We start from the raw sequence: 14,673 nt of genomic DNA, 5'->3' as shown, positions 1-14,673 counted from the left end.
GTGGAGTTAGTTTCCTCTCCTCTGGCCCTGCCCCGGCACCCCGGCTAGCTGCATTTGAGGGCAGCTTGGTAGGTGGGCTCAGACACAGCTCATCCACTCCCCAGGCCAGTGCAGGATTGTGCCCATGGTGGGGTTTCAGAGGTGGTCTCTCTTCACCTCGAACTGGCTCTTGTCAGGCCCCTGAGAACCGCCCTGGCTGCACGACATCAGCTTGCTGATGTATGTGTCTGCCACTGCCGTCATTTAAGGAAGTGTCACACAGCCAGGGGAAGCAAGGTGTGTGCCGCGACAGCGGGGGCTTCTTCCCCTTTCAGTCTGCAGACGGCTCCCCTCCACGTCACTCAGCACTAGACGGCCCTCAGGGGTTATTTCTGTCCCTGGTCACTGCACCTCGGCCTGAGAGCTCACCCGGGATGATGTCTCCCTCTGTGCTTTGCCAGTGGGGCTGGGGCCCAGGAAAGAGGAGGGGTTCCTCTGGCTCTGTCAAGCACCAACCTGCAGGGTCTCAGCCTGGGGGGACCCTCCTCCCTTTCTGTATAGCCGGGGAGGTCCTACCCCTTCTTTCTGGTGTAACCTGGGGACAGGGTATGGAAGGGCTGAGGGCCCCTGCTCAGGCTCCTCAGGGAGTGGGGGGGGTCCAGGGCGACACTGCCCAATTTGCAGCCCTCAGCCTCTCTGAATGGGGTGAAGAGCCCAATAGAAAGGGCTGACGAAGGGCTCACCCTGCAGTCCAGCCCCCCAGGGCCCGCCAGGACCATGCCTGGCTCCTCACCGTTGCAGGCTCAGGTCAGTCTTCCATGGATATGGGGCAATGCCAGCCCTGCATGCAGGACCAGCTCCACTGGACCGACACACACGCAGTTTGGTGCACCTGCTGGTGGCTATGCTGGAGGGGCCCAAGGCAGGCCTGGGGGGCAGTGACCAAGCTGGGGACAGGAGCCCACTAACAGAGCAGCAGGAGGAGGGGCGGCACCGGTCACTGGCAGAGTGACATGGGTGGAAGAGTCCCCTACCTCCATGACTCCCCCTGGGTGTGCAGGCCTGTTGCCTGCTCTGAATCTCTGGCAAGCCCAGAGCCCGAGTCTGTACCAGTAACAGTCCCAGTCCCGGCGCTCTGTGGCAGCTCTGGCCTTTGCCTCTAGCGCCGCTCGCAGATCAGCATCACACTTACCCCTCCAACCCCCGAAGCCAGTAACTGCAGCAGCCCCCTCCCTGCCAGGCCGCACACCCGCCTGCCCGGCCAGGCCAGACCCTGCGCTTCCTCCCCCTCTGGGCTCTGGCTTGCTGTCTGCAGCGGGCTTTTCTTAGTGCCAACGAGGCCGAAGGAAATACAGAAACACCGCTGGCTAGCAGTGACCTCCTGGCACGCACTGGGGACAGCAGCTCTTCTGGGGCAGGCCCAACCGAGAGTGGGAAGCCCCAGTGGGTCCCTGCAGCCAAACCCCGCCTGCTAGAAAAATGACTCAATGCTGGGGTTTCTCCTCCTGGTCCAACACAGCCCCCCAGCTTTGTGCCTGTCACACAACGGAATAGACGTGGTCCTTGGACCAACGCTCCCACCTGCCTCGGGGTTGCTCTGAGGTGCTCCCTGCCTGACCTCACAGGGTTCTCCCCCCCGACTGGGAGCAGCCATGTTCCCCTGGCTATGATGTGCCAGCAGGGCTGGGTTTCCCCTTTGAATTTTGCAGTGAACTGATGGTGTAATGTAACATGGCCTGGCCCTGACAACCCACCACATGCAAATCCACCCCGCCCTCCCATTCCCCTGGGGCATGCCAGAAACGCCAGCGTTTCCCGTGGGGCACACTGAGCAGGTCCCTGTGGAGTTCTGAGCTGGGGGCTTCCCAGGGCTGGGGCGTGCTGGGAATGAAGCCGCGCAGGGCTTTCATCGCTGGGGGTTTCTCAGGGAACTGAGAATCCTTGAGCGGATAAGAAACTTTTCTGCTGGATAAAGCTGGTGAACCCTGGCTTCCCCTGAGCCAGGAGCTGTGCAGAGGGGACGACTCTACCCCTTGGCAAGGAAAAGCTCCTGGAAAGGCCAACTGCTCCCTCAGGAGCCGCGTGGTGCCAGGGTGGCAGGCAAGCTACCCCTGCCATGGAGAGCCTCTTGCACCCAATGAGGACTCACTCCTGAGCCTGCATTTCCACTGCCTGAGTTCGGGAGCTGCTGTGTGCTCAGACTGGCCTGGCCTCGCGCCACGCAGTGCTGAGAATATATCCCCTGCCCAGCCCCAGGGTAAAACCTATCACCTCCCTCCCTCTCCTGCAGAGCTCAGGCTTGTTCCCACCAGGGGGCATTTCCCAACTTGCTGAGAGGAGGCAGGGAGCAGCAGGGGCTGGTACTTACCCGTCTATTAGAGGAGTCTCGGTCATGATGCTCTCTGCCGCCACCCTGTAAAGCTCCGCGGAGCAGAATGGGAAAATGGATACAAGCAAGTAGCTGCACAGCATTGGCTTCATGGTGGCCAGACACTCCAGCCTTGGCTTCTGATTCCTCCACCTCCAACCTTCCGCCAGAGGGGTCCCTCCAGCGGGGCACAGAGACTTCTCTGCGTAAATGAGACTGTCTAGTCCAAGACCAAGATCTCAGAGATATTCCGTTGCTTGGGAGGTCACGTTCCTTGGAACCTGGCTTAGTCAATAAGTAACCATGCTGGACCATAAAGCAATCTGGAGCCATCTCTAGCCGGCTGCACCTTAGCCTTGCCATACATGAGCTCTTTACAAAAGCACCCTGTACAAAGTGTTCAGGGAACACACGGGGCAACCCCCCCACAGGGTCTTGAAGCTCGGAGCCCATCCCGCTCAGAAATGTCATGCGCAAACAGCAGCTTCAGGCACCATCCTGCAAAGGCCACGTCTACGCTTGGAGCTGGGGAGGCGACACGTGTGCTAGCTCTCGGTGAAGTAGGGCACCAGAAGCAGCATAGGCGGTGTCGAGTGTTAGCACGGGCCAGCTGCCCCGAGTCCATGCCTACGGGGTCCAGGTGGGTCGGTGCTTTTGGTAGCTAGCCCGTGCTGTGCTGCCACAGCTGCTGTTTTTTTAGAATGTCACCATTGATGGTGGTGGTAGGCGTGTAGCTGCTCGGGTGCGAGGCGGAGAGCGAACCGCATTCCATCTGCTAGGCCTGATTAGCTCAATCCAAGAGGGCAAGTCTGAGGACACAAGGGGCCAGGCAGGAGACTGGAAGTGGGAGATGCCTCCACAATCCCTCATTTGCAAGGCATCTAGAAGAGCTGAGCGCAGCTGGGCTGCAGACCTCACTGTGTGCAGCCAGGCAAGGTGGCTGTCACTTGTCAGAGACTCTCTGCTTCCTGGACCAGCAGCTGAGGAGGGAAGATGCCTTTGAAAGAGGAGAATGTTGTGGTGAAACCATGAAAAATCAGCTGGGGCAGGGCCTGCCACTGCTTTCAAGGGTCTCTTTAATTCCACACATTTCAGGCCCAGCTGCCATTTGCCATGTCGGGCCCAGGACATTAGTGAGACAAGGGAATCACTTTTATTGGACCAACTTCTGTTGGTGAGAGAGACTAGCTTCTGAGCTTCACAGAGCTCCTCTTCAGCCGAACCTGGTCAGTCTCCTTCCAGCAGAGACCATGGCCCTCAAGTTCCCTCCATGACCCCTGTGTCTAGGGGACTTTGGCTAGGGAGAGGGGAAGTTGGAGGGCTTCCCCTTAGAGTAAGTGTGAGACAGAGTCGGTATTCCAGACCATCCTGGGGCGTAGGCAGGGATTGCAAACCAGCAAAGCCCATGTACTAATGGCTGCACTGTCTGGGCTCCCTTGCTAATGATCGAAAGCCCCCCGGGGTTTGCCCAGACTTGGCAGGTTCGTTCGCTTTCAGGTGTACACAGAGAGCATTCTCTTCTGGGCCTGGTGCCACGTTCCATTCAGGTCGTACCGCTGCTGGGGTATCTAGTGGGACACATACGCCCATCCTCAGCTGATGGCACCTTTCCTGATTGTCGGCTGTGTCAGCTGGTGGGGAGTGTGTGGAAGACACAGGTCTAAAGTGCAGCGTGTTTCTAGAGGAGGTGCCAAGGTGATGAGCACAGCGCAAATAACCAGACAGCGAAATGCACAGGCGTCAGCGAGAAAACGAAAGCCACCCTCTCCGTTCTGGATTTTCTGTTCTGCGGGGGCCGCTCCCAGCTGGAGAACTTGCCACATGGTCACAACAGCAACCCGCTGAATTCGAATTAAAATAGTGTGGCAGAGAAGGGGTTAGCCACAGACAATAGCAGGGAAGTGGAGGAGCACCAGGGAGAAAAGTATCTGTGGCTGGGGCCTGAGAGGGGAGACTCTGGCGTGGCTTTGCACAAAGCTCTGACTTTGCTGCCTTGGGTGCTGCTCGGCCTGGCATGCCCTGCAAGGCCCTGCCTGCCACACTGCTGGACCCGGGAATATGGGGCCGCATGGTTTGAATCCCAGAGTCAATCAATGTTTTAAACAGGTAGTGCTCGCTGCGTGGTCCTAGATCTGTGGCCAATGCTCCATCCAGGGGCGGCTCTAGGAATTTTGTCACCCCAAGCATGGCAGGCAGGCTGCCTTCTGCAGCTTGCCTGTGGACGGTCTGCTGGTCCCGTGGCTTCAGTGGATCTCCTGCAGGTCCGCCAAAGCCGCAGGACCAGTGGACCCTCTGCAGGCAAGCCGCCAAGGGCAGCCTGCCTGCCACCCTCGCAGCGCCGGCAGAGCGCCCCCCACGGCTTGCCGCCCCAAGCACATGCTTGGCATGCTGGGACCTGGAGCCACCCCTGGCTCCATCCGCTTGCTCTTTGGGCAGGGCCAGTGCTGTGCGGGATGTGTGAGGGGGCACACTGGCACTCATTTGTTACCAGTCACTTCTGCTTTCTAGCCTGGCACTCGGAAGTGTCTGATACAAAGAAGCTGTTCCAGCCGCTTGTCCCAGTTCTGGGCAAGTGCACCTGTGCTTCCCCTCCATGGCCCAGGCTTCTGGCTCCCCTGGCCGACACCTCTCTGGGATGGAGACCTGTGCCTCCCTTGGGAGCTGGGTATTTCCAGGCCGCCAGCTCCCTGCCTTTTCTGTGCTCTTCCCAGCACAGACTGGTTGTCCTAGGACACCTGCTAGCTTTCTCTTCAGAGCCGCCTCACATTGCTGCAGGTACATAGCACTGCCCAGCACCTCCTAGGCAAGCTGGCTTTGTTCTTCAGGTAAAAAATGTTACAGAGAAAACATACTCAAACCAGCAAGAGACCCATGTGTCACAGAGTGTGGGGGAGTCAGGGCCCTGCACCCCTGGCTTCCTGTGATTCACCGTGACTCTCAGCCAGCCAGTAAAATGACAGTATTTAGATGACAGGAACACAGTCCAAAACAGATCTTGCCGGTACAGACAACAGGACCCCCTCAGTTAGGTCCATCTTGGGGAGAGTTGGGGCAGGGAGGCCAGAGCCCATCTGGGCTCCCATCCATTTTCCCAGCCAGCTCCAAACTGAAACTCCCTCCAGCCGGCTCACTCAGCCTTTCCTCCGGCTCCTCCTCCAGCCTTTGTCCAGTTTCCTGGGCAGAGGTGTTACCTGGCTTCCAACCCCGTCCTGTTACGTGCTCACGTATAATCCCTCAAGGAAAGTCTCCCATCCCCACTGCAGACAGTCTCAGCAAAACTCCCCTGCAACCTTCCCAGGCCAACATTCCCCATCAGCATTCAAAGAACATTCCCACTTCGTCACAACATGCTAATAACTCTCCCAGGGATCACCCTGACTCTGCCATGGGCTCATCTGCCAGGAGCCATCCTCAACGTGCCTCCCACAGACTTTCCTTGTGGTTACAAGTTCATCACAGCATCGGCTGAGAACTAGCACCCAGTTGTATGGGGCGTCATCGGCCCAATCCTGCCAACCCTACCCTAAGGATTGGGACCCTCACTGGACATGGGGTCCTGGCTGTTTGCTAGGTCAGAACTGAAAGCCTCAAGCCTGTTTAAAACCAGGCTATTTATCCCCAAACCCTTCCTTTGTGTGTTGGTCCCTGGAGGATTGAGTCTGAGCAGCACATGCGCAACTCCCCAGGAGCGGCTTCAAAGGGCTGCTAAAGGAGGCATTGAGTTAGCCCCTACCCCTACTAGAGCAGGTATGTGCAGTGCTGCAACGGCGCACACAACTGCATGGCTAATCCAATGGACCCCAAAGGCCTTAACCCCAATTCAATAAGGTTTAATTTAATCCAATAATATTTATCTTAATCCTATTAGGCTTTGTTCAGGCTATTGCTGGCCTGTCATCATTTGCCCCCACCAACGGGAGCCTCAGCTAGCAGCTAGAGCCGGGAGCGGTAGGCTCCAAGCACTGATTGAATCCAATGGGGCTCCCAGCACTGATTGAATCCAACCTGCAGGGACTCCAGGGCTGGGATTCTTTGCTGCTTTTACAGATCCAGACTAACACGGCTACCCCTCTGATACTCCTTCTGGCTGGTGCCTGGCGCTCTGTGAGCGAGGCCAGGGCAGACCTGTGGTGTGTGGAGATGCCACCAGCACGCAGGGTGTCAATTTACCACCCTCCGCACAGGAGCGTCTTTAGGTACTTGGCTCCCTTCTGGGTCCCCTGGGCAGGCTGCTGTGTGCTCCTGCCAGGCTCTCAGTGCTCAGCCAGCACTTTCCCGTCCTGGTCCCAGAAAGGTGCTGCCATCCCACTGGCTTGATTATAGACCCTTTCCATCCTGCCCGGCTCCATCTCTAGCTATGAGCTCTCACTCCCAGCACCCAGTCTCAGCGTGGCCAGTGGCTGCTGCAGCTGCCACTCCTCAGCACCCTCCAGGCTGGCAGACCCATCAGGCTGTTCGGGAGAGTCCCGGCCCTCGCCCCATGGCACCGCTGGCCAATGAGCAGAGCAGCACAGGGGTGGGAGGTTGCTGAGGGCAGCGTAGCAGTCACTGGTGCCCCGTTCACGGAGGAGCCAAAGGTCCCATTGCTTTGTGTGGTGTCAGCAGTTCTCAGATCTTCGAGGTGACACCGCTGTCTCCTGGCCTGGTGCCCTGAGAGCATCTCAAGCGGGCAGGCAGTGACCTTGGGGCCGTCATAAATCGCTGTTATCGCTGCTGTAAATGGTAAACAGTGTTCCCAGCAGTGGGCAGGTGAGGGAGCCACCTTCGACAGGGCCTATGGCACAAATGGCAGCCTGCCTTGCAAAGGAGACCAGCTGCCTCTGGCTGGTTGTGGAGGGGGCTGTTGTGGGGGGGTGCGGTTTGGGGCAGAGGTGCAGTTCCTGGGCAGTGGTTGGCTGCTGGGGGAACATGATGCGGCAGTATCGGGCCTGGCCCGTGTGGCTTGCCAAGCCAGGCCAGGGCAGGATGATGGCTGGGGGAAGTCGAGGCTGACACATCCTGGGCTGGGCTGGATTTGCTGAAGGCCCCGAGTGCTTCCCAGGCTGTGCTGTGGACAGCATGTTTCTCGCACTGCTCCATGTTCCCTTCCCTGGGGATGGGCGCTGAGAGTCAGCCTGGCCCTGGGAGACGAGCGCACCCAGCCCTTGCCCTGCCAAGGCTGGGCTCAGGCCTCCGGAGCAGGTGCACTGGGTCTGCTCAGACCTGGAACCACCCTTGGCTTTGGGTGCGGACAGTGCCTGGTCTGCTGGCAGTTTGTGAAATTAAACCAGACACGTACCTTGAATGCTAACAGTGGTGAATGCGATCCCTCAGCCAGCGCCATGGGGGTGAGCTCCAGGCCTCTGGCACTCCCCCCGCCGCTCTGGGGAGTGGGCTCCGGCACCTCCCCCGCCGCTTTGAGGAGTGGGCTCCGGCACTATAAGCCTGTGTGTGCAAATCACCAGCCAGAAGAGAGACATCAGCGTAAAGTGCTGACCTCCAGCAGATGGTGTTATGTCCTGCCTTGCAAGGGAGGCCATGGACACCAGACTATTGTGGAACATCAAAGAGGACAAAAGACTTTGCTGATTGCTCTCCTCCCACACTCCCCATGAAGCTGTCTTGCAAGTGAATTCCTCCCAACAGCGGAGTTTGCAACTCCAAGCAGGGGGTGAGAAGGGATAGGAAGAAGGATCTGTCTTTATGCTGCCTGGACTGTCAGAGGCAAAGATCACCAAGCGTTAAGGAAAGCTGCCCAGTGGTTGGCCGGGGTTAGCCCTAGAGAACATACAGAGCTTGCTGATCATACAAGCTTCTGTTACCTTTTGAAATTTACAACCGGACTCATTTGTGTGTGTGTTTAGCTGCTTTGGCCTTGTAAATACCTATCTTGTTTCCTTGTCCTACATAATAAATCTTGAGATGGATTATTATAGGATTGGCTACAAGCGTTGTCTTTGGGGTGAGATCTGCCGTGCAATTGGTCGGGGGGGGGGTGGTAAGTGACTCACCTTGATCTGAATATTGCTGATACTTGGTGTAAAGGCCCATCTGTCACAAAGGCAGGCTCACCTGGGTGGCAAGACAGAGCGGGGCACCCACGCGGACTCTCTGACTCCTCGTTAAGGCTGTTCTAGTGCCTGAGGGGTTTACACTTGTGAACTGGTTGGTGAAATCGAAGTACTGTGTCGAGCTCACAGGCAATTTAGGGTCCGGCAGCCTGCCCTGAGGTCAGTAGTCACACCCCGAGCCCTGTCTACACTGCAGAATTCGTTTGGTATAACGCTGTCACTCCGAAGTAATGCACCTTCTGGTGAGTTACACTGACCTGAGCGCTGGTGTGGACAGTGCTATGTCGGCAGGAGAGCATCTCTAACTGACACAGCTCCTGCCTCTTGCCGAGCTGGGGCTATTGAGAACGGGAGAGCGTCTCTCACTGACACAGCTCCTGCCTCTCGCCTAGCTGGGGTTATTGAGAACGGGAGAGCGTCTCTCACTGACACAGCTCCTGCCTCTCGCCTAGCTGGGGTTATTGAGGACGGGAGAGTGTCTTCCATCGGCTCAGAGCAGCTTCACTAGAAGCGCTGCAGAGGCGCAGTGCAAGTTTGTAGTGTGGACAAGCCCTTGAGTCAAAGCAGAACAGCCAGAGACACTCTGCTCGCCCCGCCCCCACACCCGCCCCATAAGAGGAGGGGGAAGCCAGAAAGAGAAGGTTCCTCTTTAGCAGCTATTTAAGCTGCTAGCATCTGGGAGCACTCAGACTCATCCGCCCACAATCACCATGGACAGGATGGAGGTGACGGAGACCTTCGCTGGCATCTCCTTGCCTGGCCACTTGCACACAGAGGAGTCCCTGCGCTTTGCCAGCAGCTTCCAGTTCCAAGACACGGATGTCGTCATTGTCACCTACCCCAAGTCTGGTAAGAGCCGGAGTCTCGCTGACCCGGTGCCTGCGGCGAGGAGCAGGGCCCCCTGCTGCCCGGTCCAGCAGGGGTGGCCGCTGGGAGGCTGGCTGAGTGGCCCTTGGCCCCCAGACAGGCAGGGCAGGGCCTGGATCGCCGTCCGTGTCTCACCCTGTTGTTAGCATTGAACTGTCCCCCGGATAGCGCAGCACTGGGGGGCTGTGGAGAGAGTTTGCTCAGGCTGGCCCCCAATCCGGCGCCTGGCACTGCTGGTCAACGTGGCAGAGCCTCCGGGAAGAGGGCTCTGACTGCAGCTGAATGTTCCTTCTGGCCCCCAGCCCAGCACCGCTGGCTTGGAAAATAGCTCTCTGCGGCCAGCTGGACGGGCTGCAGCCTCTGCTCCCCACAGGTTTCTCAGCCTGTGGCAGAGCCAGGAGCTGTCAGGGAGCGCCTAGGTAACAGGACCCCTCCTACTGGCTGCACTGCCTACTGAGCAGTAGGGCTGGCAAAATTCCCCTCACCCCTGCCTGGCCCCAGGGAGGCCCTCCCTCCCCCACAGCCCCAGCTCAGCTGCATTCCCACCCTAACAGCCCCCAGTGCCAGCTGTGTCCAGCCCAGTGCAAACGCCTCAGGCCTGGGGCCCATTGCAGGAGGAGGGTGTCTACCACCCCCCCTGCAAGGCTGGGAGGGCCACAGCAATGAGGAGCTTGGGCCCCCCGACTCTGTGCAGGGCAGCTCCCAGCAAGCACTGGCGGTGGGGTGGGCTCCATACTGTTGCAATGACTCCCCAGTCAGAGCCAAGTGCAGATGTCCCGCTCCAGCAAACATCCTCACCAGCGCTACGATGATGCCAGCTCCCCGCTTCTGACTAAACACTCAGGGCTCTGGGCCGAGGCCTCGCAGATGTCCATAAACCCAGCTGTGTTATGCCTGACCCTGGGACTGCTCCACTTCTTCCGAATTCTTTGTTGTGTAAGAGGCTCTTGGAGCAAGCAGCCCCTCCTCGTCCTCCCCTGCTCTGGAGGGGGAATGCAGCAGGGGCTGGGGGCTGCTAAGAGGAATATGCTGGGAATGTCGGTGCTGCGGGGTGGGCGGGTTCCAGGCAGGCCCACTGCCAGAGGTTATCACTCCTGCTCTGTCTCTGGGGCAGGGGAGGAGCCCCGGGGAAGCTCACAGCCCCCTGCCTTTCTTTTCTAGGCACCACCTGGATGCAGGAGATCCTGACCCTGATCTACAGCAAGGGGGACCTGGAGCCAGCCAAGACCATCCCGAACTGGGCCAGAGCCCCCTGGCTGGAGCACACGTACTTCAAGGACATGCTGCAAGAGACCAGCGGGCCCCGCCTCATCACCACGCACCTCCCCTGCCAGGTTCTGGCCCCCGCGCTGAGGAAATCCAAGGCCAAAGTGAGTGTTCGGGATACAAGCTCTTCACCCAGCTCTGTTGTGGCTTGTATCTCCAGCGTGGGGCAAGGACGGGGCCGAGTGCTCTGCCTATGCATCCAGCACCTGCCTAGCAGTGGGGCTAGACGGAGACGACTCGAATGGCTGCCAGAGCTTGCCTGGACCCTCCATGGCTGCTTTCCCTCAGTTCGGTCTGAGCCCCAAGGGGATTGCACTAGATTAGCTTGGCCTGCCCTGGCTGAGTGAGCTGTGTGGCTGAAAGGGGCTTCCCCCAAGCCAGTGGGCTTGCCCTGGGGCTTTCTGTGCACTCAGGTAATTTACAAATGAGGAAGCACCCTACTGCCATGTGTAGGGCCCGTGGGATGGTGGACCTGCGGGTGGGGGGGCTGCATGCTGAGCCCCTGGGGTGGTATAAGGAGCCTCCCTGCTCCACAGGCTTTGCTGTTGGGTCCCACCACCTTGTTCAAGACACAATCCTGAAGTGTCTTGGGAATGAGGCATGGAACGGGGAGTGAATCCTGACGGCTCAGAGCAGCTGGAAGGAACCGCCCCGCTAGGGGCAGGGCAGGGCAGGGCATGTGGCCATTGCTCCTGTCTGCGTGTCTGTCTGACGCCGATGTCCTTTGTCTGCTCCCGATCCCAGGTGATCTACATGGCCCGGAACCCCAAGGATGTCGCAGTTTCCTTTTATCACTTCCACAAGATGGCCAGGTTCCTGCCAGACCCTGGCTCCTTTGAGGACTTCCTCGTCCGCTTCCTGGAAGGCACAGGTGAGTGGGCATCCCCTGCCCTTCTCCATCACCAACCCCAGAGAGCTCCGGGCACTTTGCAAACATGCTCTAGGCTTTGCCGCCTCTCGCCAGTGCCACCTCCCCCATTTACAGCTGGGGAAACCGAGTCAGGGGAAGGGCGTGACTCGCCCAAGTGCTAATGTGGGAGTGGGGGGCAGCTGGCTGGGCTCAGAGCTTAGGAGGCCTGGCTCTGTGGCCCCTGCGCTTGGCCCTGCCCAGACCACACAAAGGGAGACTGGGGGGTTGGCTCAGAGGCTCAGGCAATCCGCAGGAGCCTGAGAATTAGCTGCAGCCCAGTAACAGGCAGTGGAGAGCCCAGGGCAGCCAGCTTTCTGCTGCCCCAAAGGCAAGCTTGCTTTTAGTCCCCTGTGCTCAGCCAGGGATGTGGCTGCCCCCGAGCACACTCCTGGGCCTTTGCCTGAGCCTAGCAGCACCCCAGGAAGTGCTCTGGGGAGTGGCTATGGCGCAGCTGAGCCAGAGGGGGTAAGGGCCAGATACAGACTGTCAAGGCCCTGCTGTCAGAACCAAGGGTACTCTCAGCGTGGGATTGGAGGAGGGCCCCATGGGGCCCAATGCTGGCTCTGGAGTGCATGAGCAGGAGCTTTCCCAGGGCCATTTGCACCACGGCCAGAGTCACCTCTGAATCCCAACCCTCTCTCCTTTCCGCAGTGCAGTACGGCTCCTGGTTCGACCATGTCAAGGGCTGGCTCAGCCAGCGGGCTGAGCTGGATCTCTTCTACATCACCTATGAGGACCTGCACCAGGTGAGTTAGCCACGGGCCTGCTAGGTCACAGCCACTGGCGTCTGCTGGGTGGCAGCCGAATGGCCCAGTGGAAGGAGCGGCTTCCTCGGTGTGGCTTTGGGATCTAGGGGAGCTGAGCTCTGTCTGGGCTCCGGGAGGCCACGGGTGGCCTTGGCATGTGGGACAGCAACAGCCGCCAACTCCCACACGGCACCACATCTGCTGCAGGCCCCACGAGGCCCAGCAGCTTCTGCTTCGCCCTGACATGGCCTGTGGCATCCCAGCTGTCTGGGTGGCAGCAACTGACAGGAATCCCAGGCTGGTCAGGAGTGCTGCCCCCTCTCCCGGCAATGGGCTGGTGCCCAGCACAGCATCGGGCAGATGGGGCACCTGTGAGGCAAAGGCAACGGCACATGAATGTCCCCCGCCTGTGACCTGGACCCACTCACACAACACCTCCTGGCTGAGCCGGAGCCCCCAGAGCAGGGGTCCAGCCCCCCCAGTCGCTGGCTGCTCACCCGACCTGCCCTGGGGGTGCCACTCACTAACTGCTGGTCACTGCGGCTTTGCAGGAGCTGGGGCGCTCGGTCGAGCGGCTCGCTGATTGGCTGGGCTGCCCGCTGCAGCCGGAGGAGAGCAGAGCAATCCAGCAGCACTGCAGCTTCTCCTCCATGCGCGAGAATACGATGGTGAACTACACGCTCATCCCCTGCGAGATCATGGACCACAGCCGGGGCAGGTTCATGCGGAAAGGTACGGGGGGTGGGGGGTGCGCACTCTCCCACGGGGGAGTGATGGCCATCCGCTGGCCTCTCTGCCTCCGCCCCCAGGTGCTCTGCTGACCGTTGGAGCCTCCGACCCCTGTGGCAGGATGGAACCAGCTCGCTGCCCTGTGGCTACCCCGGATGGGAGCCAAAGATGGGCGTGAGATGCTCCCGCGGGCAGACGGGCTGAGTCAGAAGGTGCCAGACAAGCCCTGCTCGCTTGTGTGCCCACAACCCTTGCTGCCACGGCAACGGGTAGGGGCTGATGTAACCTAGGCTTGGCTGCAGGAACGCCTGGTAACTCCTCCCGCTGGGGACTGCTAGCAAACTGCCCAAGCGCTGCCGGCAGCAGCCCAGCTGGGGTGGGGAGGGACAGGATGCCGTGCTCCTGGAGGCAGGTGTCCTGCACTCCGAGCTGATCCCCAGTGGGGTGCTGAGGAGCATAGTGAATCCCAGAGCTGCGTGTCCTCTAAACAGGCTTTTTTGCGCCCATCACCGTGGTATCTGGGCCCTGGTAGGGAAAGGCTGGCAAGCCTGGCTCTGGCCCAGTACCAGCTTCACTTTGCATCTTCTCCTCCGTTTCAGGGATAGTGGGAGACTGGAGAGACCACTTCACCCCGGTGCAAAACATGCACTTCCACAAGATCTACCAGGAGGAGATGCAGGACTCCAGTCTGCGCTTCCGCGGGCTCATGGACTGATGTGGGGGCTGCACTGGTGAGGGGTGTGGCTAACAGGCAGGGCAGGGGCTTTGTCCATGGTTGGGATTCGGGGAACAAAATTCTAAGCTACATATTTTGTTGGGCAACGTGTGCTGGGCCCCCCACCAGCCAGCCCCAGCCAGTGGAGAAGGCTATGCCAGTCACAGCCCTAGGGAGGTGATCAAGGCCCCTGGCTTCTCCTGGAGGCGGCCGGGGGGGGAGCACACAGAAGACTGGCTGGAACATCATGGGGGGGATGCACTGGTCACAGCCTGGGTCACAAGCCCGTGCCCTGCTGAATGTTACCCCACACACAGCTACAAGCACCATTCCCCAACCCTTCTCAAAAGTGCGCCCGCCGGGCTGCCCATCTCTGCCCCAATCTAGGCTGTGCCATTCCCCCAGAGAGGAGCCAGGGCAGCCTTGCGGGAGGCCCTGATGGGGGATGTTGACTCAGCCCAGTCACTCCCTCCCTCCTCAGATTTTGCAAAACACTGCCCTGACGAAAAAAGGAAGCACCGGCCCCAGGGTATGGGGAGGGACACAACTTTGGCAGCCAGGTCGCACTTCCTGTGAATCAATCACAAGGTTCTCATCTTCAAGCCAAGATAAGCTTCAGAATAATAGGTGACTCTTCCCAGAGGATAAGCTGTATTTATATATAAGAAGGCAACAGATTTCCCCTCAGGCTGGCAGGTCTATTGGCCCAAGTGGCAGCCTTTGGACCAGTGCAAACCAGCCTCCAGGCCCTGCAGAGCCAGGGAGTTTAAGTAGGGTGACTAGATGTCCCAATTTTATAGGGACAGTCCTGATTTTTAGGTCTTTTCCTTATACAGGCTCCTATTACCCCCCACCCCCATCCCAATTTTTCACACTTGCTGTCAGGTCACCCTAGGTTTAAGACTTGTCTAACTGACACGGTTGTATATTATGGGGACAGTGCTGAGCACACCCAGGAGGTGAGGGGTGTCACTCACGCCATCAGGGCCGGGGCTGGCTTTTGTATTGGAGAGTTAAGTATAATTATTGAATGGTTTTGTTTA

General features: G+C 59.1%; 2 protein-coding genes across 3 annotated transcripts in view; one reads left to right on the top strand and one right to left on the bottom strand.

Annotated features, from left to right (window-relative positions):
• The window catches only part of DPEP1 (dipeptidase 1), a 17,760-nt gene extending 14,760 nt beyond the window's left edge, over positions 1-3,000 (bottom strand). The window contains exon 1 of the mRNA XM_032764205.2: positions 2,348-3,000. Within this exon, the coding sequence (XP_032620096.1) occupies positions 2,348-2,460 (113 nt within the window). The 5' untranslated portion in view covers positions 2,461-3,000. The remainder of the gene's footprint in view (positions 1-2,347) is intronic.
• LOC116815663 (sulfotransferase 2B1-like) lies at positions 105-14,673 on the top strand. 2 transcript variants are annotated; one of them, XM_032764206.2, is made up of 6 exons: positions 105-276; positions 10,426-10,634; positions 11,275-11,401; positions 12,092-12,186; positions 12,738-12,918; positions 13,515-14,027. In XM_032764206.2, the coding sequence occupies exons 1-6, from the start codon at positions 222-224 to the stop codon at positions 13,628-13,630; spliced, it is 783 nt and encodes a 260-aa protein (XP_032620097.1). In that variant the 5' UTR covers positions 105-221; the 3' UTR covers positions 13,631-14,027. The 2 variants fall into 2 exon arrangements, with proteins under 2 accessions (XP_032620097.1, XP_032620098.1); XM_032764207.2 differs by lacking the exon at positions 105-276 and adding an exon at positions 9,069-9,246 and having other exon boundaries at positions 13,515-14,673.

This window comes from Chelonoidis abingdonii, chromosome 19 (genome assembly GCF_003597395.2).
Source record: "Chelonoidis abingdonii isolate Lonesome George chromosome 19, CheloAbing_2.0, whole genome shotgun sequence".
In the NCBI taxonomy this organism is placed as follows: Eukaryota; Metazoa; Chordata; order Testudines; family Testudinidae; genus Chelonoidis; species Chelonoidis abingdonii.
The sequence above is the reverse complement of the archived record's forward strand: the minus strand, read 5'-3'. Positions and strand labels throughout refer to the sequence as shown.